Raw genomic sequence first — 23,458 nt, 5'->3', positions numbered from 1 at the left:
ATCCCTTCTATCAGGTCCTATTACTAATGACAACTGATAAAATGCTAACACGATAACAGTTGCTACGCTACTATTGGCGCAAGATAGCAAGCACAGTAAGAAAGGCGCCAAGGTAAGTTAAACTCATCAAAAATACTTGCAGGTGCAATGCTAAGTTGCTAACATATAGCAACCCGAGAAACAAAGGTGAAATAAATATAACAGCCCAGCGAGACAAATGGGAAAATTGTGATTTATTTCTAAAGAGGAACATGACATCATTCACATTTTAGTCGGCCTTATCTTGTATAGCACACACCACCTTCCCAAACAAGCACTTATGGATAAGAAAGATAAAAAATAAAACATTTTCCGTACTGTTTAAAAATATATGGAGAATCTAAATAACAACCATCATGACAAAAACAAAGAGAGGTATACATTACAGTACATTTAAGGTCATATTCCTCGCATGGTGTGATAATACAAACACTCTCGTCATCTTTTCATAAGGCATATGTGTGAATTTTATCACAGCTTACTATACCTATCCTAAAATAACAAAAAACAAAAACAAAACAATGATTCAGATCCTTCATGCTCAACATGTACATTGTCTGCAGTTTTCAACAATAAAAACGACATCATATGTGCAAACATTCTTCAAGTGCTGTCCTACCTCCATCACCAACAAAGGAGACTACAGACTGATAATGATTATGTGGCGCAGGAAAAGGTCCATTTAATTCAACCCCATGCTCCTTTTGTTGTTGTTGTTTTTTCATGTTTTCATTCCATCCTGGTGCCACGAAGGCATCTCTTTGGTTTCCTCACATTCTTGACGCTACACAGAGGCTCGTTAATACAAAAAAGGGAATCGCATTTGTGCGAGGTGTGAAGATACGCAGTCCATGCTGACTTTTTAAAGTTGCTGCCCAGCCTTGAACGTAAAGAGGAAGTACTACGCATGTGGGAGGGAGGGGGGGGTGAAATCTCACCAGCAACCGTCACCGAGGAACACGACACGGCTGGCAAATTTCCTGTTAGGGAAGTGTTGGGTCCAAAGATCTAGAGGTGGATGAAGGAGCTGCTCAGACCCGAGTCTTCTTCCAGGGGGGCTTGGGGGGGTTGTCACGTCTCATGTCTCTGCCTCGTGTCCTGCCAGCGGGACAACGAACACGGTGATGTCGTCGCCCGAGCCCAGCCTGTCGTTGGGTAGTCGCCAGCCGCGCTCTTTCAGAACTCCTCGGGAGCGCATCAGCAGGTCCTGTGCCGCCAGTGTGTACCTGCAGAACACGCACATACCTGCTTTTTTTTTTTTTTGCCCATCCCTTATGTAGATATAACCCTCCCACTTTTACTGGATAGACTTTTGGGATGCCTGCTCTAGGAGTTTGGTGTTGTTTTTTTGGTCAAGAATAGATTTGAGCTCTCGTGAGATGAATTGCGATCACAGCCAATTTTGAATCCCCGCTAAGCCACCCCGTCTCGGCCTTGACGACAGGCCGCTTTTTGCGATTATTACCTCATGGGGTCCGAGGGATCACAGCACGCAAGGTAGGCCGAGACGGCGTCCGCCACGTCCTTGTCCGTGGTGACGTCCCACAGTCCGTCCGTGCCCATGACGAGGACGTCGTCCGGGCCGTGTTTGTTGTCGTCAAAGTCGTACACCTGCACCTGTCAGCAAAGTGGATTCATTCAAGTGTTATTCCGGATATATTTATGATACATATTAACATTACAATTCCACGTGACAATAATCAAACTTTTGTTTGCTGCAGTAAAGGTTTATTTAAGCTATTTATTAATTTATTTATTTATTTATTTATTATTATTATTATTATTATTATTATTATTAAAGTTATTTAAGTTAATTTTATTTAATTGATTTACTATATTTTATTTATATTTATTTTGTGATACATATTAACATTAATATTCCACGTGACAATAATCAAACTTATGTTTGCTGCAGTTAAGGTTTATTTAAGCTATTAATTAATTAATTAATTAATTAATAATTATTATTATTATTATTTAATTAAAGTTATTTAAGATAATTTTATTTAATTGATTTACTATATTTTATTTATATTTATTTTGTGATACATATTAACATTAATATTCCACGTGACAATAATCAAACTTATGTTTGCTGCAGTTAAGGTTTATTCAAGTTATTTATTAATATTATTATTATTATTATTAGTAGTAGTAGTAGTCGTAGTAGTAGCAGCAGTAGTAGTAGTATTTGTTTATGTTAATTTTATTTAATTACTGTATTTTTATTATTATTTTTTTATTAAGTTATTTTATTTAAGTTGTTTGTTACATTTTTTTAATCTTATCATCACCAAGCAAGATAATGACTGAAAACAGAAACAACAAAGCAGTTCATCAGTGAAAGTCAATATCGGGGTACAGCTGATACTCCAAAGTTTTTTTGTTTTTTTTTTTTTTTTTTTAAAGAAATAATATTTACAGTATGTTTGCTCACCTCAGGGACGCAGGAGAGGAAGGGTTTGATATAAATGTTGGAGCTATACACCTTCAGGTCGTGATCCCCCAAACCACGAGTCACTCCGATCGTCGCCATGACCCGTGCCTGTTAAAAAAAAAAAAAAAGAAAAAAAACAAACTCAGAAAAACACAGAACTAACTAATTGCTTAAGCTAGGCACACACCCATCCTGTTAATCGTACATAAAATTTGTCATTTTTCTCCCCAACCTTTGACCAACATTAGCAAAGGCTGATTATCAGATGCATGTTTGAAATTACTCTCGGGGTGATCATCCGGTGGTGAGGAGTTTGTGTTTTTTGTTTGTTTTTTTGTTTCCACTGTAGTGATCTCTTAGGAATACAGTCAGGCAAGCATTCTTTAATGTCAAATTCAATCTAAAATTCCTTTTTAATCATTTTTTTCCACTGTGGCACGATGCTGCCAGTCACTGGACAGTCTTGGTAATGCAACAGACATTTGTTTTGTGGGAATGACTGTAGTGTAGTACAGTAGATATGCTGTCGGGTGCTGTGTTGGTCCTCGGAAATACACAAACTATAAATTAGCAGAAAGCACATACTTGCTGATTTTGTCCCCATTATGTGTGGTATATTTGGCATATTTGAAAAATCGGTTACAAATCAGTGTATGTACCAGGATTGATTGAGGAATAATCCACTGTTGAAGGGGAAATCCATTTATGAAGGATTATGAATGTTCCCTCAACATGGCGTGAAGATGAGGAACAAATGTTGCGGATTCATATTTCAAAAATTGTGGTTGTCAAAATGTGTTTTGAGTCAAAGTGGAGATGCATCTTACCTTTTTACCTTCTCCGTATATGAGAGGAAATTTCAGATCATCTTCAACGATTGTCTTGTACGCCCTGCAACAAAACAGGCCCCGAAATGTCAAATGTGACATCACATATTAGCCTCCTCGTTACACATTTTGCAACCAATTGAAACCATTCCAATTTCAAAATGTTCTGCTCATTCAGGATGACTTGGGATCACACTCCCCAAATACCCACAATAAAATTCAGAAACTAAGAGATATTTTCCAAATTCACTCCCTGCTTCCACATTTCTTGACCAATTAAAACCATTCCAGCTTTAACTGCCATTGACGCAAAAAGACGTCAAATTTTGTCAAGACACATTTTTCACCGGAATAAAACTAGACTAAAACCCTCATTAAGTCATTCACTGCCATTGACGGAAAAATACGTCAAATTAAGATTTTTTTTTTTTTTTTGCTGGGCTGGTGATTTTTGGAAATACTAATATGTTTGACATGTCTGCTTATTATTATATTTTTGACAGTTATAAATGTATGAATTTAAAGCATTGTGACCGGATGTATCCAATATGACAGAAATCAAAAGTCATATGTGTAAGTTCATTTAAAAAAAAAAAAAAAAAAAAAAAAAATTTCAAAAGGACCAATACTCTATTTACAAAGAACATGAATTTTCTCTCATATATTTCATTGTTTAGGCTTTATTGGGGTTAAGTCTCACATTCGACTATTCAACAATTAATTCCATGGTACTTAAGAGCCTCTTCGACTGTTAAGCATCACATGCAATTTCTACAGAAACTGCATTCTCTAGTTACAGCAAAAATAAAATAAATAAAAACAATCCCATGAAAAACATTTAGTACTGCGGTCTCCAAATATGTTCTTGTGCTGAGCTATTCTTAACCAATCAGCTCAGCGTAAACACTAGCTGTTGTTCCAGAGACTTAATGCATCCATACATGTAAGTGATCAGACAGAAGTTGGCAGCAGGTAGTCAAATGAACGAGCATGAGTTAGGGACCTTACCAGCCGCTCATGGTGTGGTCTCTGTAGAGCATCTTCTTGCCCAGCTCGCTGTGCTGGATCCTGCGCGGGAACTCAATGTGAGTGAACTCGTTGCCCAGGAGCTCAGGCCTCAGGAAGCCCTGCGAACACACGTGACAAACTGTCTTCGAGTCCAACGTCCATTCATCCGTTCCTTTTTTATTGCGCTTGTCCTCGTTGTGGTCGAGGGTGAGATGGAGACTAATGCCGAGTAATCGTTTAGAGCCATCCTTTAAACTTCAATATTCTGATTTCATCCGCTCAACAGTAAATATTTCCTGATTGTTGTAGTCCTTCATGAAAGAATACTGATTAGCTTTTGCAAAATGACACTAAAACAGTTTTTAAAAAAACACTGGTGAATACTCCATCAATCCCTCTAGTGTGATATCATACAATATTACGAAAAAATACCAAATAAACAATATCGTGTAAATGAGCAGTCATCGGTAAAGCAAAGAAATTGCATGCAAACTCTACACAGGAATCAAACCCAGAACCTCCAAATTATGAGGCAGAAACGCTAACTACGAATCCACCATTATGTCCTTTGAGTTAATAATCGTGTTCCATGTTTGGATCATCAAAGTCAAACAATAGACTATTTGCGACTTTCTCCAACATTCTAAAAACATCCGTGTTAAGTTCATTTATCATCATCAACATCATTCAACAGTCTAATTTGTCAACAGTTTTGAAGGGTTGTCTATATCTGCCCTGCGATTGGCTGGCAACCAGTCCCGGTTATACCATGCTGCTCTCACCTAATAAAAAAAACAAAACAAAACAAAAAGTCAAATAGGATGAACTCTATCTCACCCACGAACTAGGACAAGTACAAAAACAACTAAATTATATATGGTTTCAATAGTGTATCATGACAAGGTGACGAGTACCAGATACTGTAGCCGTTGTCTCTCTGACTCAGGTGTAAACTCGTTGGTCATGGGAACGATTTCCTTATTCCGGATTATTATAGCCCTGCAGTGACAAGAAGTGCGACAGAATTTTTTTTTTCTTCGTCTTCTTGAAGCAACACATTTTTAAAGAGTACAGTCTACTGAAGGGCCAATTTGGAGTAGCTGCAGTAAGCAAAATTAACACCAGGGGGCACATGAAGCAACCAAAACAGAGGTCAAAGGTGTATAGCATGTAGCCTATTATTTCAACACGTAACTGATGCATTTGAGAAAAAAAAAAGAAAAAAGTATGAACTATTTGTGATATAGGTATAATAAAGCATTATACTGAAATTTACAATAATGGGTAATCCCTAAGGGTGCCAGGTGCAAATATTTATTATTTTCAGTAAGTTTTGAACCTCCCAGATATTGAACCAAGTTTTACATAAAATGTTGCAGTTCTTGATATGATTTTTATCATATAACTGGAGGGATTTAATAAACCACACTCAAAATACAAACAACACAATTTGATCTCACCTGCTATCTCCAGCATTAGCCACGTAGAGTTTGCCCATTAGATGTATGGCAGCTAAGGCACAACAGCCACCAGAAATGGCGTAGGACGCTTTCTCCTTTTCGATCAGGTCATCCTGAGGAAAGAAAAAAAAACCCCAAAAAAACACGTGAGCTACGGTAAACATGACAGCATAGTTATGGCAAAACCTCAAAATGACAATCCAACTTTGACAACCAGTCTCCATCCACATTAGATGACATAGCAAAAAAAAAAAGGGAGGTTAGCTTAGCATTTAGCATGGCTTCAACATATTTTTTCGTCACCTCATCCCTTGGTGAGAAAGCTACTTGTCAGAAGTGTAGCTAATTTGCTGCCACGGAGTCGATAATTACTGACTTAAGAGTGCCTACGCATCGTGTTTAGGCGCACTATTAGCCAGCCAAAGTTTGTTGCTAGCTAGCTAGCTAGGTGCTGCGGCGTAAGTAGCGCCGAGCTTCTCTCAACCTCCGACTATCCGCGGTACCCTGCAAACCTTTTTGGGTTTGTTTGATCGTAAAATCTTAAAAGTCTTTGATTCTCAGTTTTGCTATTCAATGTGTTATGATGAGGTGCGAAATGCTAACTTCAAACCTTCCTCTAAAGAATGAGCAACAGAAATTCCAAGAGGTAACCCGTACCCCTAATTACACTTGAATGGCTCAATGATTGATCTCCACATTGACCAACTTTGTTCTTTTTTTTCCCCCTCTCTTCTGCTCACCATCTGCTTGAACGCGGTCTCAATGACGCCCATCACCAGGCTCTCCAGACTGACGACCTTCTCCATGTGGTAGCGCACCGCCGAATCGCTGACGGCGTCGGGCTCCTCCGACTCCTGCGCCGCCCCCTTCTTGATCTCGGCCTGGTAGGGGCTGCCGTTCTTGGCCAGGCAGATGGGCGGCGGCGCCCCCCCGTGGTTCTTCAGCAAGTGGAAGATCTCGCCCAGCCGATCCCGGATGAGGCGGTGGAGCAGCTTGGAGGCCATGATGGCGGCGCCGGAGCCGGCGTGCCCGTCAAAGACGCCCCAGAAGTAAAGGGGGATCCCCGTGCCATCCTGAGCGAAAAAGTGCAAATGCCGTATTTATTTTTAATTAAAAGCTTATTAAGATGCTTGAGGTAGTTGACATGCATTTGCACCACTTTCCTACATTGCAGAATATTTCTCTAGTTATTTGGTTATCGCACTTTTTTTGATCAGAAGTCTCAAGTGATGGGATGTCTGTGGATTTTTGGCTCAATTGTGTTCATTTTATCCGCCACTTTTAAATTTAGTCTCAGTTTTAGTCCAATTCCAGTCACACTTGTTAGTTCTTATCACAGTTAGTCAATCTCATCCCGTTTTTGTTTAGTCCATTTTTAGTCCGACTATAAATCTAGCATTTTAGTCGTTTTTAGTCCAAGAAAACTAATTTTATTCGTCTAGTCTTAGTCAACAAAACGTGTCGTTTTAGTCCGGTTTTAGTCAGGGCAATCATTTTACCCCCGTATGTATTTTTTTTCAGTCAGCAAATTATGTTGAACATTTTGGATCTAAAACTAATTCACATAAAATTTTCTCTCATCTTTTTGAGAAAAACAGCTTCAAACTCAATTACAGTGGCTACTATGGCTCCATGCTATGTGCTAGTAAGTTAGCTAGCATTAGTTAGCAGTCACGTTAGCATAATTGTTGGAACGTTATAGCTGGTGGAGTTATAACTATAATTTACTTTTTATTTTTTTAACCTTCACCATGAATCCACCTCCTATCAGTGGCATATGCTTGTGCATGCAATCCCGTTCGCTCCCGGCTGTTTTACTGGATTTTGACTGATTTTGCAAGGCCCACAGAATATTGTGTTCTATTGCTATAAAAGCAAGACCTATCAAAAGAAAGATTAAAGTCTCTTCTTTCATTAGGAAAAAAAAGTATGTTTCTATCTGTTTCCGTTTTGTAGCAATTAGCATTAGAAGAGAGCTAAGTTTCATCAGTTTTCACAAATCTATTCAAAATTGTAAGTAATTGAGCTTTTTTTCTACATGGCCCTGGTTGATCTCCTTTGCTCCGCTGCCACCTGCTGGCCGTTTGTGTAATAACTACCATTTCTGCAACCTTTCTTTGCAGTTTTTTTTTTTTTTTTTTTTCACTCACTCACACAAACACGCACACAATCAAACATGGTCTCCCAGGTGGGGAAGCGAACCCACGCCAACCGGCACCGAAGGCAAGTGACGGCTCCACTCCTCCACCCAGAGCCCCTTTCTTTGCAGTTGAGAGGCTACGTCAAAGCCTTCTGTATGCTCTAGCATAAAAAAAAAAAAAAAGAAACGTATAAATACGTCTTTGGGGCACTTAGAACATTAAAAAAAACTTATTGGGAGCAAATGAGTTAAGTGAAGTACATTTTCGTCTCCTCTTCATTAGTCAACGAAAATACATACTGAATTAGTCCCAGTTATTGTTTTTTTACTGAGGGTTTTAGTCTAGTCTAAATATGTTTGACAAAACTATTTTTGTTTAGTTTTGTTGACAAACACTACCCCTTAGTGACTTTGCCATCAGGACAACACGGTGTACACGATAAATGATGAGCGAGCGTCGCTTGCCAGACTATTTAGTTCACCCCCCCCACCCACTCGGGCTCCCGACTGGATGTCGTCACTGCAGTTTTGCCTTTGGCTCACCTCGTTGTCCTCCAGCAGAGTAGAATTGCGCTGTTTGCCGCTGGGCTTCCTGACAAAAAGCTTCTCGCAGGAGGCCTGGTCCTCGTTCAGCATGCTTTTGCCGGCGTTGATCACCCTGGTGCGGGAGAGACGCAAGTTAGCCGTATGAGACGGAATAACAAAAATGTTTTTTTTTTGCCCTGCGAGAGGGGGAAAAAAGTGGGACAAGCTGCGGATAGGTCCCACAGGGAACTTGCAAAAGGGATTAATTATGAGTCTGTGCCTGCATGCGGAGGAAAATGGCATTAAAGTGGAACGCTGCTTGCGCTCTTGCGGCAACGTTTGTACCCTTGCATGTGTTTGTGCAACAATGCAGAACTTGATTACTGTGCAGTGATTTTATTACACAGAAAGCTGTGAGTGACAACACAAAATCATTAATGGAGGGCACTCGTTCATTTAGCTTTACATGTAGTTGAATGAAATAAAAGTATAAATAAAAATACTGTATGCTGTGTTACATACTCTATATTACATATAGTGGTGGCTTGAGAGATGAATTTAATGTTTCGTGACCACGTTGGCTCGTTCATAATCAAAGTCACCGTTCTCCATTGACAAGCATGAAAATGCAATGAATCCATTCTTGCAACTCCAAATACACAAGGGCCCGGTTGTTCAATTCATGGTTATTTTAACCACTGTTTAACCCCTAACCGCCGGTTAAATTCTTGAGCAATGCAAGAATCACATTATATCTGATCATTCAATTAATCAAAAGGATTGGATAATCATTAAAATAATCGCATCTAAAAATATTCAACAACTGCGGCCCGAAACTAGCGAGATCATCTTTTCTGTGAAAAGTGACATTTTTTAATACAGTTCAAATAGATCTCATTGATTATATTGCCGTCACTGTCAAATTAATCACATTTTACATTTGCACTTCAGGCCTGTTGCTCAATTCTGCTAATTCATGTATTGTCCTCACGTAGAGAGCCGATTATGAATAGTCGCTCGTGTGAGCCGAACACAATGAGACAAGCAGAAGAGGAGACCTGTGGAAGAACCCAAAAACATGCAAACAAAAAGAAAACTCAAACACCACCTCTGACCGCTCGCTTTCCAAATGGGCCTGATGCGAGAGAGGCCAAAATGGACAAATCCAACCAATCTGGATTATATTTTTATTCTCCCAAAAAAAAAAAAAGCCCCCCCCAACCCCCCCTTTCTAATCAGTTGAAAGCTGAGGACTGGCACGGCAGGGATGGTGCACATTAGGACTAATGGCGAGGGAGACTTAAAGGTCTCATGATTGTCATTTAAACTTTGGCTTTTAAAGCCAAAGCATGCTTGCCTCTTTGGCATACAACTAGCACAGAGAAATAACTTCAATATTACAAACGACAACCCCCCTTGATTGTGGAGATGATACCGGCTATAAGTGTGATAATTTGATCACGACAATCGTGATGTGATTTTGTATTTTTTTTTTTTAAAACCATTTCATCTCTTCAATTTTGCTCCAAAAACGAATCAACATTCAACTAACAATCCGTAACAAGCAATCAATCAGACAGATTATTTTTCACATTTCTGCTTTCAAAATCATTTCACTCACTCGTAAATTCACCGTTTCCATTCGTAGAGCGACCACGTGTGAGTCACGACACGCTTGTCACATGATGAGCCCAGCAGTTTATCATCAAAGCTCACGTCAGCGGCGTGGGAGGATGTGAATCGAAACAACAACATCAACGACCGCACCTTGTGACCAAAAACCATGCCCGAGTGACGGTTTACTAGTCGAATTCTCTGTTTTGGGACCAGCAACAGGAGGAAGCTGACGTGCTCTGTGAAAAAAAACCCTGCTTGCCTGAGGTTACATCAAATTTGTAGATGTTGCAATACATAGTAGCCTATGTGTCAACTTCCTGCTCAGTGGAAACGGTTTCCATGCCAGAGTAGAATAAAAGTTGCAAGCTCACCTTCCTATATAGCTTATCGTCATGTGGTAAGAGTGAAAATCCCACCAATTCATGGTTCATGGATGTGTAGGTCAACAATATATTGGACATGAGAAAATTCATTCATCCGCTAGGATGTTGTAGTTACAATAGGTTATCAGCACTGAGGAAAATAAGGTGACATAGAGGAGTTTTAATTAGAATCAATTACTAATAGCTGGTTGTGGCCAATAGGTTGTCTCCATGACCTCATTATGTTGTTTGAGTCATTATCACCATAAGTTGCGTTTGACACTTCCCCATTTCAACTCCCCCAACAAAAATAAATTCCACTGAACTTCGTATGTTGTTAGGACTAATATTGGTCATCACACACTTTTTTTTTTTTTTTAATATAAACAACTGCAAGATGAGCTGCAAACAGGAAGCTATGCTACCTTGCTGACAGGGTGGACATTTTTTGGCTAATATCCGCATTTAATTAATGAGCACAGGGTGGACGTTCACTTAGCAACAAGATTCAGTTAGCAAGATGACTGGACTGTTTGACAAACACATTTCTAATGTCTGCAAAAAAAAAAAATTATGGCAATTGATATTTCCTTATGACAGAGTGGACATTAGACAAAATGCTGGTTGTTATTTCACATATATCCTCCTGACTACCAGGAAAAAAAATATCATGTCTATTTTGATATTCCCCAAGCTTTGTGAAGTAACTGGAATACTGCAAAATAAATTTTGGAAAAGAAAAAGTTTTAATTTTTATTAAGCTATGATGTGTCCACTACAGAGGACATTTTTTTAAAAACTTAAACGCTAGGCTCAAATACAGTTAAAATAATTCAAACAATACTTTAATGTGTTCTTAAGAGTCTTATAGAAAACATGCTAACAACATACACTTACTTTTCCTCTTCCCTAAAAAGTGCTTTCTCTGAGGGAAGCCATTTTCTTTTATGATGCAATCAAAGTTAGCAAACAATTGGTATCACTGGAAAGCTCTGAATGTCCTCTATAGAGCACAAAATGAGTTAATTATATCGTATGCACTGGGTGGTAGATATTCAGGTTTTAAAAGGTCCACTACAGAGGACAAATTTCAATTGCTGGTAGTCAGCAGGATAGGACTCCGACATTTAGGACGTTCATTTGCCCCGGGCCGGGATACACACACATGCCAAAACTGATGAGTTTTTGAGCATGTTTGAGGTCCATAAAAAGGCACGCAATGATTCCAGGATGGCTTTCACACTAACTTGTGCTTGGGCACTGATAATAGCACTCCATTTTTATGAACTATTCATTTAAGAATATTTTATTAAGTATCACACTGCATCATACTGAAAGCTATTTCTAATCTGATGGATTCTAACTCTATTTTTGAAACACCTGATATTCTGGCATGTATTGTTGAACTTTTTTTTTCTTTTCTTTTTTCTTGTATTCCCTTTTCTAATGTTTACTAACATACCTAATGTATCCAGCAGATAAATATTGTGATCCAAAGCCGATTTGAACAACATGCTGTCCTGTATTCTCGCTTTTGACGTAATGCAAAGTAATTACCGGTGGGATTAGCTTGTGGCCTTTGAGTGTACTGACTGTAATTATCACATCCAAATTAATTAAAAATGATGAAAAAAAAAAAGGGACTCGCAATTGAGTCTGTTTTTTGCCCTTTTTGTCTGTGTTTCTCCTTGCACTTTTGCAGAATGATCCCAAAGCCTGGAAAATGTTCCGCTTCTGTATGACCATGCTGCAGCAATTAGACGAAAGCATTTTAGACTAAGTGCACTCACGTGGGTGTATTGACGTCAAACGTGTTGGCGCATCAAGTTAGCATCGATTAAAACCAGCGCCATGCCAAAACTCCAGACTCATTGTGCACATACAGGGAGCAACTGAAGTGTCACAGTAATTTAACAAAGTTCATGATAGAAACTTCTCTCGTCACAAATTGCAACCCCCTTGAGACTCTCAGCATGACTAAGCGTGTTTTTATCCTGCCTTATAGCCAGTAAAACTGACACATAGGCAGTGGAATGTGTGGAGATGTTATTCCACAGCAGGGAATGTTTCTGCACACAGCACATTCTGGTGGGTATTCCTCTAAGTACAGTGCAGGTGCGGCAATAGTTTAGAACTATTGCTCGGTAACAGGCAATGGGCCCTTTGGTACCGTGTCGCACTGAGAGACAGACCATTTGCATTAATTAATTTATTTATTTTTATATACAGTTGTGGTTGTGATATATAAGCTTTATGAGCACAATAGTAAATGTAGCAAAACAAAAACTATTTTGATTGTTTAATAAAACCCTAGCTTCCATAACAAAATGTATTTTTTTAAATATAAATATTGGAACTGATATTTTATTTTGTACAATAAATAAATAAATACTCCAAGACTGTACACCACCAATAAAATTATATACATGATCCTTAAATTAATTAACACAAATGTGAAGGATAAGTTTATATTGCCAATGTGCTCCTATTGTCAGTAAGACGTATTACTGATAAACAAACGATCGATAGATGTGTATATATAGGTCAATAGATCAACCAATGAGGACCAAACCTAAGCAGCAGCTAAGGTGTATAGAACCTGTGCAATGTAACCTGAGGGTAGAACCTATACAGCAGAAACTGATGGTAGAACATACACAGGAGAACCTTTTGGTATCAACATTTACAGCAGAAGCCAAAGAGTAGAACCCAGACAGCAGAACGGGATGGTGGAACCTACATACAAACTTGGGCAAAAACTACACAAGCCAGAGGGTAGAACCTATGCAGCAGAAAAAGAGAGTTACAACCAGATGTTAGAACCTTCAACCTTCACAGCAGAACCTAAGTAAATAAATAAAACCTGGACAGCAGAATTTGAAAGAGCAGAAGTTTAGGACATGCAACAACCTAGAGCAGCACCTGTTACAAGAACCTACACAGCAGAACTTAGAGGGGAGAACTTGCACAAGAGAAACTGAAGGGTCAAACTTACAAAGCAGAACCCGATGGTAGAACCTGGACATCAAAACCTGACGGTAGAGGGGGTCCTACACAGCAGAAACGGAGGGTATCAAATTGACAGCATGACGCTACTTAGCGTGAGCTGTACAGCGGGGAAGGACCTCTGCAGCAGAACCAGAGGGAGCCAGTGCAACAGCATTTGATTTTAATGCCTGCTGCAGATGCGGCAGCAGCTCTGCGAGCTGGTTGAGCATCCTGCACTACCACTTGCAAACGTCACGCACGTTCGTTCACGACGCGTGCGTGTGATTAAAGCGCCGCAATGACAAAAAAAATAAATAAACACAAAGAACCCCCCCCCCCACACACACACACACACACAAATGGACGCCAGTCGGGCACTCACTCGGCGTATCCGGTGTGCCAGGGGAGCCTGCTGCCTCGCTTGAGCGTGAGCACCGGCCGCGAGGCGTGCTCGGTGGAGTACTGCAGCAGCTCCGGGGTAAGCTCCAGGAAATCCGGGCGGCCGTAGGGGAAGCGCGGCGGCAGGCCGTCAGCTCCCCCGGACTGCGAGCCTCCGCCGCCGCCGCCGCCGCCGTGATGGTTGTGATGGTGGTGGTGGCCGTGAGGCATCATCCCTCCTACCAGCGTGGACATGGCGCTTTTCACTTTGCTGATCATCGTCGGCATCGACTCGCGTTGCACACAACAACAAAAGACTACAAAAAAAAAGAGGAGAAAATAAAAAGCAGAGAAATCAAAGGATTCGCGCTAGAGAGGCGAACGGAAGACGCAGCCAGTGACGAGGAGCATTTCAGGAAGCGATCTCGCTTTATTTTATTTTTTTTCTTCTTCCTCTTGAGCACCCATGTGACGAACCAGGCGGTGTTTGTCTCATTCAAAGCAAAACCAAAAACCAAAAAAAAAAAACAAAAAAAAAAAACCTTCACTGGCTGCCAGTAATCCTGCAGCACAAGGCTCCATACAAGCATCCTGATGCTTTTGAACGCATAAGCACATCCATCACCTTCAATAAATACATATTTAAACATACAGAATAATTTCGGAGGGTTTTGTACGCAAATAGGAACACGCAAATTGGAAAAGATCTTGCTCGTTTTATTTCAAATCCATTGCAGGTAGTGCATGGTTATTAGAGCCAAAAATAATTGTTGATGTCAGAAAACTTATGTAGGCCTAACTGACTGTTGGGTTCAACCTCAAAAAGTCATCTGTCATTTACCAGAACAAAAGATACACAAGTTCAGTCTAATAAGAGGCATAATAATAGATTTAAATTGTTAACACAGTTTTATTCTTATTTTTGTAGTTTGCTACATTTAATGACAATTGTTTTGAATGTTTTGATTATCCGTATATTCTGTGTGCTTTTTATTTGCGTCTACATATATGAAATGCCAAAGTAACAGTAACTTCTTTGGGCTTTATCTGAGCTATAGGGCACAGTCCACCTCTCATTCTTATCTATTACTCTGTTGTCAGCTGTAAGGTGCCCTTTAAGTACACAACTATTTGATTATATTGCAAGAGACAGTTGTTATTGTGACCCGATCTATCATCAGCCACAACATTCGATACACTCACAGAAGCTATTTTTGTTATCCAATTGTATTTCATTTAATTCCACACATTATATATATTTTTTCATGTCTCTATTTTATGTGAGGAATTGTGAGGGATAAGCGTTCATAAAATGGATGGAAGGATGTTTTAATGTTATTTATAGCATTTTTACATCTTTTGTTTTTGTAACGCAACATTATTCGGTGGAGGCAGTCAATGGGACTGCAAGATGAGAGCTTGCACTTTGTGGGTTGTCCACTAGATGGCGTCAAAGTACTACAAAATGTAGCATGGTACATTGACGCTGCTTTCAAATGAAGCCCACACTCACTGATATGCGCTACTTATGATAGTTGCTCTGGTTGAAAGACTTCACTTATTGTAACAAACAGTAATATAACAAAAAAACGGCAGAAAGGTGGGTGGGACAGTGGTTAGTATGCCACACAGTTCAGGTCGTACATTCAAATTCATTCTGAGGCTCTCCTGTGTAGATTTTGCGTCTTCTCTTTGCAGTCGTCTTCAGCTTCATAGTCTTCTTCAACATCCTTTTCTCATTCTTCTTCGTTAACGGTGTCTTATAGTCATCGCCGGAATCGCCGTCTTTGTGAACGTTCTCTTTTTTCATTGTCACGATCTTCTCCATTGTTGTCACGTCATCGCCTTCTCCTGTTTGTTATCTTCGTTTTCGACTCTACCAACTTCTTCATCGCTTCATCTTCCTCGTCACTGCCTATGCCATCTTTGTCAACATCGGCTTTGTCGCATTTTCGTATTTGGCGTTGTCAACAAAGTGAGATAATGCGCACGGCCTTCATTGTGGCCATCTTGCGCTTCATCTTGTCAGGCTGCCTGTTTGTTGTCTCCATCTTTTGTCACCTTGTGCTTCTTTGTTACGTGTCATCTTCTCCTATTTCAGCTGTCACAATTCATGATGGCTTTCGCAGTTTACAGTATTAGTGCACTGCTGTCCATCACCTGACTCACCCACTGCCTGAACCAACATGGTTCCCTTTGTTTGAACTCGCCTTTGATTACAGCCGTCTGGCCTCTTTCGAGAGCCGGCCAAGATGGCTGCTCCTTTTCGGGCGAGCTCTTGATGAAAACCCATTAATGGCTCTTGCGGGACGGAGGTCGGTCAAAAGATGCGGTGCGCGCGCGCAGCCATAAAGCCTCGATGTAGCGGGCCTCTAGCCGAGCGTCTGCGGCGGAGGAAGAATAACTGTCCCGGCGGCTGCGGACCTGTTGGACTAACGGGGGGCATTAAGCGCCGCTTCCTCTGCATTATTGATGGCTCGCTCCAATCCGGAGACCATTATGCCTCCTATTTTCCCTCTCACCGTAGCCTGCCTGCCGTCCCACATGTCTTCAGACACACTTTGGCAACAATGAAGGCAAGCGAGGGTTCACAGGGAGGCTTTGAACAGCTCCCTGCAGAGTGCTGTTATTTTAAGCTGAATCGCCGCAATCGACGTCCACGCCGCATTCACTGCTGTATGAGGCAATCATATCGCAGCAAAATGAATAAAAACTGCCATTCATTGTAAGCGTTTACATACAACCTACACTTATTGACATAGTTGAGGGAACTCTAGTTTTTACAGGATCCAATATGCCTTAAAATTTTCTTTACAATATGATGTATGAGCCCACAATTGTCAAATCACAGCATTTTTGATTAATAGTGTGTTTGGGTTATATGAATAACGCAACAAAATTCAAACATTTTCATCCATGTCAGGAGGTGGCCATTTTATCATTTATGGACGACTGAAAATGATAGCGCTCAGGTACGACCAATCACAGGTCAGCTCAACTGTGATGTCATTTTAAGTGGACAATAAGCAGCAAAATGGCCGCCCGCTGAGATGGATAAAAATGGGTGGATTTTGCTGCTTAAGTCATATTCCATACACGCAATATTAATCAGAATGCTGATGCTTAGGCCAGTAAAATATTGTAAAAACAATATTTGGGTTGACAGCCTTTTTTTAATAGGCTGAGTGAGCAAATCACGGGTGGGCCAAGTTTGGTTTTTAAGACGTACAGATTGTGTAATGTCATTTGTATTGGTCAGGTCATATAAATAAAGTAATTAAAAATAAATGTATAACTAAATACATAATATGAGCAAATATTCATGAAATAATTCATTTAAAAATAAATCATCACATATCATCTTGATAAAACGTAATTGTATCCAATGAATTTAAAATTAATTAAGCAATTATTTCATAAAACAAACTTAAATGACATTTTTTAAATTAAATAAATGTAATGAGATGAATGAAAAAAATAATAATAATGCTTGAATATATTTAAAGTGGGGTCTCTTAAGCATGACATTTCCTCCCTAATCTTCTCATAAAATGGCTGAAAAATGGCTCCGAAACCATCTGAGCATTGGCCTTTTATGTGACATGAAATAAGGAAGCGACCTGTTGCTTGCGCAGTTGTTGATACAAATAGAAGAGCAACTGGTTATGTCGGAGGAAATAGACAGTATGGTACATTTTACATAATATCACTTTAAAAGACAACTTGGCACTGTGACGTGAGTAATGGATGATACTTTCCTATAAATGCCACAAGATGGCAGCAAAACCCCGTCTGTCTGAATGAAGATCCTTAACTCACTTCAACATAGCTCCTTGGCACCAAAATGTCACAAGATGTTGACAGAACGATGATGTTTTTCTCTTACACAGTTGTTGATAGTCAATGAGAGATTCAAGTCCAACTTGGAGATGTTATTTCAACACAACAAACGGCTCACATAAGATGGGGCTCTACGACCGAGGCCCCTCCTTTTCCATTCCGACGCCCAAAGTGACCACAGCTCCCTCGTGACTCACCTCGGCTGTCGCATCCGTTTTTCGGAGCTCTCAAAACAGAGAAGCGGGCGCCGGGGGTGGGGGGCTCTGTTATCTGTGCCCGCACAGCTTGAGACTCCTCACCTCAAGGCCGACCTCATCCTGTCACATGATTTAATGAGCGGCGCCCGTGTCACAAACTCCGGTGACGAGATGGGTCCGCACAATGCGCCAAAGATTAATGAGGTCATCTCTTCGCTCTGTGAGCGCGTGACAGAGAGGAAGGAGGGAAATATGATGTCTTTGGGGGATCATATAATGACGGACATAAATAGAATCAAAAGAGCAGCTTCCCTATTCATAGGCAATTATTGAGGCGTGTAGATTTAGAACCGCGGCCCCAGCGTTGGTTGGCGTATATCAGCCCGGAAAAATCCGGGCTCACTCAGGTCAATGCTAATGACCCCGACATTCTTTGTTATCCATCCACCCTCCCGGGATTTGTGTGTTCGTCCCCGTGTGTTTCCATTCAGGATGATTACCTTCCCACAGGGTGTGAGCATCCAATAAAAAAAAAAGCAAATCCATACTTGAAAGTATGGTATTGATTAATAATCTGTTCTACTACGAGAGTGACAGCTAATATAGCGCGGACTTAACAACTGTGTCCTGTCGGTGGCGATAATGTCTGCTGTCTTCCATGGAAAACAGGTTCACAATGTTTTTCAAGGATGGATGCATAGTAAAATCCACCGTCCAGACCCACGCCAAATTCTTGTGTACACGATACGTTATGGTCGATTACATTTCATTAAGATGTGATGCGTTACGATACATCACGATGCATTAAAATATAACATTACAATAGCTCGCCTGATGAGGTTTGTTTCAGCCTTCTCGCAAAGGGGATACGTTACGATTCATTATGATGAACAATACGTTCAATAAATGTAAATACTTATAAAGCATTTTAACTCACTTGCTCCCAAAAAACGTATAAATATGTTCTATTTTAAATATTACCATGCTCCCAAAAACGTATTTATACGTTTTTTTTTGTTTGTTTGTTTTTTTATGCTAGAGCATACAGAAGGCTTTGATGCAGCTTCTGAACTGAAGAGAATGCTTGAAGCAATGGTAGTTATTACAAAAATGGCCAGCAGGTGGCAGCTGAGCATAAGAGATCAACCAGGGTCATGTTGCAACAAGTTGTTTTCCCCACAGTTTTAAACAGATTTGTGAATAATAATGAAACTTAGCTATATTCTAATGCTAATTGCTGCAAAACTGAAACAGATAGAAATCAACTTTTTTTTTTCAGTTGAAAGAAGAGACAAATCTTTCTTTTGGTAGGTTCCGTGTTTTTATAGATAGAACCCAATATTCTGTGAGCCAAGCAAAATCAGTCAAAATCCAGTAAAACAGCCGAGAGCAAAGGGGATTGCTTCAGTGAAAATGGCGGCGAGTGAATGAGTTAAATACAAAAAAATGCAACTTAAAGTGACATGAGGCTGGGTGAAGAGCATGTTATGTTCCGTTACAGTACTATTATGATGACGTTTATTAAAGGGCGTAGTCATCCCCATTTTTTTTTCTTGGACAATAATACGTTCTATGCAGCCCCGCTAGTCTAAATATGATATTCTGGTTGATATTGTGTTAGTGGAATACGAGTTAACCAGCAAAATCCAGCCATTTTTATCCATGACAAGGGGCGGCCATTTTGCCACATTGTTGACTGAAGATGACATCATTGCTGCGCAGCTCTCAGGCAAAACAACCAATCACAGCACAGCTGTAGAAGATAGGTGAGCTGTGATTGGTCATTGCCTGAGCCCTGAGCAACATTGATGTCATCTTCAGTCGACAGCAAGTGGCAAAATGGCCGCCCACTGAGATGGATAAAAACGGCTGGATTTTGCTGGCTAACTCATATTCCACAAATGTAAAATTAATCAGAATGTCATGTTTAGACTAGTGAGGTCACATAGAACAAATTATTGTCAAGAAATGTTTCAGGTTGACTTCCACTTTCAGTTTGTTGTGAGATGTTACAGTAAGTTCTGATTTCATTTAAGGTGGTACAATACTGTACAATGTTATGATATATCACGAGGTGTCATGTACATTACAGTGCAAAACCTTTACGACTCATTATGCAGCCTGACGCATTGTTATGATATGTTACGACACGTTATGCTGCATGGCTGCATCATAAAATGCAAAACAAATGCAATGATGTAAGGTAAGACGAGACGGATGCAATACAATGTGATAAAAAAGTTGAGCAAAGTTCAGAGAGGACGCGACACAAAGATTCATTGTTCCCCGAGGGTTTGGTGCACTGAGCATGTAGAGAGCAGCGACGGCGTGAGAAATGGAAAAGAAAATTGCGCCGATAACAAAATTAGTGGAGGGAAGAGTTCCTGGCGCTAATGCTGGAGGAGAGAGATGACCACGTAGCTTCCGCTGTGGAGGCTTGCGTGGTCGTGCATCAGTCTACCCACCCCATACAATATTCAATTTGAAAATAAATGATAACCACGTCATTGCTATCAGGGTTGTAATAACCGAAAACGTTTTCAACATTTTCCTTCCCTTTGCAATCAAAGTCAACAACGGTTTGATTATCAGAAGTCTGTGAAAGATTATCTTGAGAGATTGAGAGAAGATTGATTTGTTCTCCCCTCGATGATGCGATATGGAAGACACTAAAGTATGTTTCAATGCAGTATGAAACGTTACAATAATTATGAAGCTCGGAAATACGTTATTAAAGTTATGTTATGTGAGCCTACAGCAGGGGTGTCCAAACTTTTTCATTTGAGGGCCAGATCCAGAAAAGGGCCAAGGGCAAGGGCCACATAATGTTATGAAGAGAAATTGTGTTTAGTCCTAAAAGTTGTACAAATAATTTATTTGAGCTTTTGCATATTTAGAAAAATGATACAGTATATAAACCAATTTATTTGTAATATGGCAGCAGGGTTATTATAGTTTTGGAATTTTTCATTTTAGTTTTTATTTTGTTTTGAGTTTTGTTTTTTTAATTAGTTGGTTTTAATTAGTTTTCAGGGTGATTCTGTCAGTTTTTTTTATATTTTCAGTTATTTAATAAAGGCTTAGTTTTAGTTGAGTTAGTTTTCAGTATTAGTTTTAGTTTTTTGTGTTTCTGTTTTTTTAATGTGTAGTATTGTGCTCAATATTTAAAAAACACCATGGTAATTATTCCGGTTTATATAAAAATAAATTACTAAATATCACATTTAAAATCATCCCCAAAGGCTCATGCATTAAATTAATTACCAAAGACTAAAACGAAGGACATTTGCTATAATTATAGTTAGTTTTATTGTAGTTAGTTTTGTAAACATAAAATGAAGTTTCAGTTAGTTTTCTTTTTTAAAAAAAGCATCTTCATTTTTATTTTATTTCATTCATGAAATTGTTTTTTGAATTTTAGTTTTTTCGTTAGTTTTAGTTAACTAAAATAAGCTTTAATAGCACCTGTTTTTCAACACCCTCCCTTCTTACTTTGTCCGTCTCCAAACATTTTTGTTTTTATTTTATTTGAACTGAGTCAAATGCCATTTTTAGCATATGTTGCGGGCCACTAAAAAATGGACGGCGGGCCGCAAATGGCCCCCGGGCCGTAGTTTGGACACCACTGTTCTACATCCTCAGTTGACCAGATCATGAAATATTATTAATTTAATAATGATAGGATATTTGTTTCAGTTTTTAGTGTTTTCTGAAAAAAAAGGCTCCATTATTTTAGATATGCGACTGTATGATAAGTTCCAGTGCAATAAATGAATCAGAAAGGCAATACTAAAACAATAAAAGTAAGTAAAGGTGTAAAGAATGTCTCTCGTCTCATAGAAAGTGCTGTTTCACTCACCCAAACAATGTGAAGGTGTTGCCACATCCTCCTCCTCCTCCTCCTCCTCCTCACCATCACGACGAGCCGAGTGATGTGAACTCGGCTCCCTCCCTGACGTCGGTACAGCACATCGCCACTGGGGGGCGCTACAGCACCGGCGCAACGTCCCCTTGCTCCTCCGCGGCACAGAGCGATGACTCCGGCGTCTCTCACCCACAAGCCCTCGGACGCCTCCAATCCACATCATCCTTCCGACCGGAGGAAGACGCAGCTCAAAAGAAAATACAACCGCAGCTGCTGCACAGAATGGAGGATTTGTGTGTTATAATTTGTTCGAGGGAGTGGAGAAAAAAAAAAAATGACAGACGGTAGAAAGCATGCGTGACGGCTCGGCGAGTGCGCAAGACGCTCGGAAGCACCCGAAGATGAGAACTTGAGGAGCCGCAACTTTTATCGACTTTCAAGTCCACTCGCCGCTTCTCGTCTCCGTCGCACTTGTGCGGACCCGCTTGGATTGTTTGTGCGCGTCTGGACAACACAACAACAACAACAACAACACAAACTGCGTGTATCTCTTCATGTGAAGGTTATGTTTTGTGGAGCCGAGGGGAAATCGCTTTTGCTCGAACAAGAAGAAGAAGATGATGATGTCTGGCTGGGCTTTGTGGTTGAAAATGGAGAATAAATGAAATCTCGGGATTAATTGACAGCACGACGACAGGTAGGATGCGTCTCGCTCTAAATTGCAATGTATCAAGTTTGTGCATGTTTTTTTTTTTTTTTTTTGAGGGATCTGCCCCATAAATAAACCTCAATTCGTCTACAATATGTTGTCCACTGATAATCACGAATCCAATATTGAAACGAGCATTCGCACAGCATCTTCACGTCATTTCGGACGCACGAAACTCTCTTTCTGTCTTGCTCGTACTACATCCATGTTGAGTGGATGCAGAAGCACAAGTTGCGACGTGATCTTCAGATCAAGCGGCAGGAGTGTGAAAGCACCCCCCCCACCCCCCTCCTCCCCTTCGGTGTCTCTCATCGTTTCTATTGCAAAAGACTGCAGCTGTTTGTGTCAACCATGTCACGAATGATGCACAAGATGACATCCCATTTGTGCATCTTTCATCACAAAGCCAAGCAAGAGGTTGATGCTTAGGGATGCTTCATGGGTTGACTCCCAGTTACTGTAGGAGGGGGGAGACTTCCGCTACTTCATTTCCAGATTTGGTAGGCCTAACTGTTCCATACGGCATGCCAATGATCGGACCGGGATCCTTGAAATGGACGAAAGCAAAGCGTCATTTCATCTCACATCGCATAGTGGCATAGTGAAGCCCCATTCATGGTGAGGAATATGATATGTTACAGTTCGTTATGACGTCACTTGTTTGACGTACACACATTTTGTCTTTTAGTATGAGCTTTTTTTTTTTTTTTTTTACAGTTTTGTAACCTTTTTTTTGTATCACCAACCTCTCCACAATGTCGTTATAATTGTCATCATATCGTGACCTTAAACATAGAAGGGCGAAAACATGCCTTATGAAAATTAAACTACACTAAAAATAAAAAAATAAAATAGCCACCAGAGGGTGCTAGAACTGCACAAATGGAAATCAACTCAACTTTTTTCTTTTTTTTTTTTAAACAGCTGTGCTGCTTCTAATAACCTGACATTACGACGACGAGATATTGTGGCAGTTTTAATGTCGCCATATCACAATATTGTCGTTATCGTTACATCCCTCGTTACCACACCCAACACCAAAGAGTAATTTCTCAGGATAATCTTT

The 23,458-nt window shown here is 40.0% G+C and overlaps 2 protein-coding genes and 1 long non-coding RNA gene across 4 annotated transcripts in view; 1 reads left to right on the top strand and 2 right to left on the bottom strand.

The window, feature by feature from the left end:
• Nucleotides 1-213: 213 nt before the first annotated feature.
• ppm1j (protein phosphatase, Mg2+/Mn2+ dependent, 1J) lies at nt 214-14,664 on the bottom strand. 2 transcript variants are annotated; one of them, XM_077530807.1, is made up of 10 exons: nt 13,786-14,664; nt 8,455-8,569; nt 6,512-6,844; nt 5,772-5,884; nt 5,226-5,310; nt 4,312-4,430; nt 3,304-3,367; nt 2,477-2,584; nt 1,505-1,656; nt 214-1,265 (listed from the first exon to the last, which is right to left on the bottom strand). In XM_077530807.1, exons 1-10 carry the CDS (start codon nt 14,067-14,069, stop codon nt 1,118-1,120), a joined length of 1,521 nt encoding a protein of 506 aa, XP_077386933.1. In that variant the 5' UTR covers nt 14,070-14,664; the 3' UTR covers nt 214-1,117. The 2 variants fall into 2 exon arrangements, with proteins under 2 accessions (XP_077386933.1, XP_077386934.1); XM_077530808.1 differs by lacking the exon at nt 13,786-14,664 and adding an exon at nt 13,411-13,608.
• Nucleotides 14,665-19,781: 5,117 nt separating this feature from the next.
• The window catches only part of LOC144024492 (uncharacterized), a 72,075-nt gene continuing 68,398 nt past the window's right edge, over nt 19,782-23,458 (bottom strand). The window contains exon 4 of the long non-coding RNA XR_013284789.1: nt 19,782-21,953. This is a non-coding gene — a long non-coding RNA (uncharacterized LOC144024492). The remainder of the gene's footprint in view (nt 21,954-23,458) is intronic.
• tafa3a (TAFA chemokine like family member 3a) overlaps nt 21,769-23,458 on the top strand; it is an 85,824-nt gene continuing 84,134 nt past the window's right edge. Inside the window, exon 1 of the mRNA XM_077530810.1 lies at nt 21,769-22,380. The gene's annotated coding sequence lies outside the window, so the exon portion shown is untranslated. The remainder of the gene's footprint in view (nt 22,381-23,458) is intronic.

The sequence above is a fragment of the Festucalex cinctus genome, chromosome 8 (genome assembly GCF_051991245.1).
Source record: "Festucalex cinctus isolate MCC-2025b chromosome 8, RoL_Fcin_1.0, whole genome shotgun sequence".
NCBI classification, from domain to species: Eukaryota; Metazoa; Chordata; class Actinopteri; order Syngnathiformes; family Syngnathidae; genus Festucalex; species Festucalex cinctus.
This window is presented reverse-complemented; position numbering and strand designations above follow the sequence as displayed.

Coding starts and splice junctions, on each gene's coding strand:
- ppm1j (XM_077530807.1), bottom strand. CDS start 14,069: ATGCCGACGATGATCAGCAAAGTGAAAAGCGCCATGTCCACGCTGGTA. Junction 5,311..5,771: donor GCTAATGCTGGAGATAGCAG/GTGAGATCAAAT, acceptor TTGTCACTGCAG/GGCTATAATAATCCGGAATA. Junction 4,431..5,225: donor GACAACGGCTACAGTATCTG/GTACTCGTCACC, acceptor GTGTGTTCGCAG/GGCTTCCTGAGGCCTGAGCT.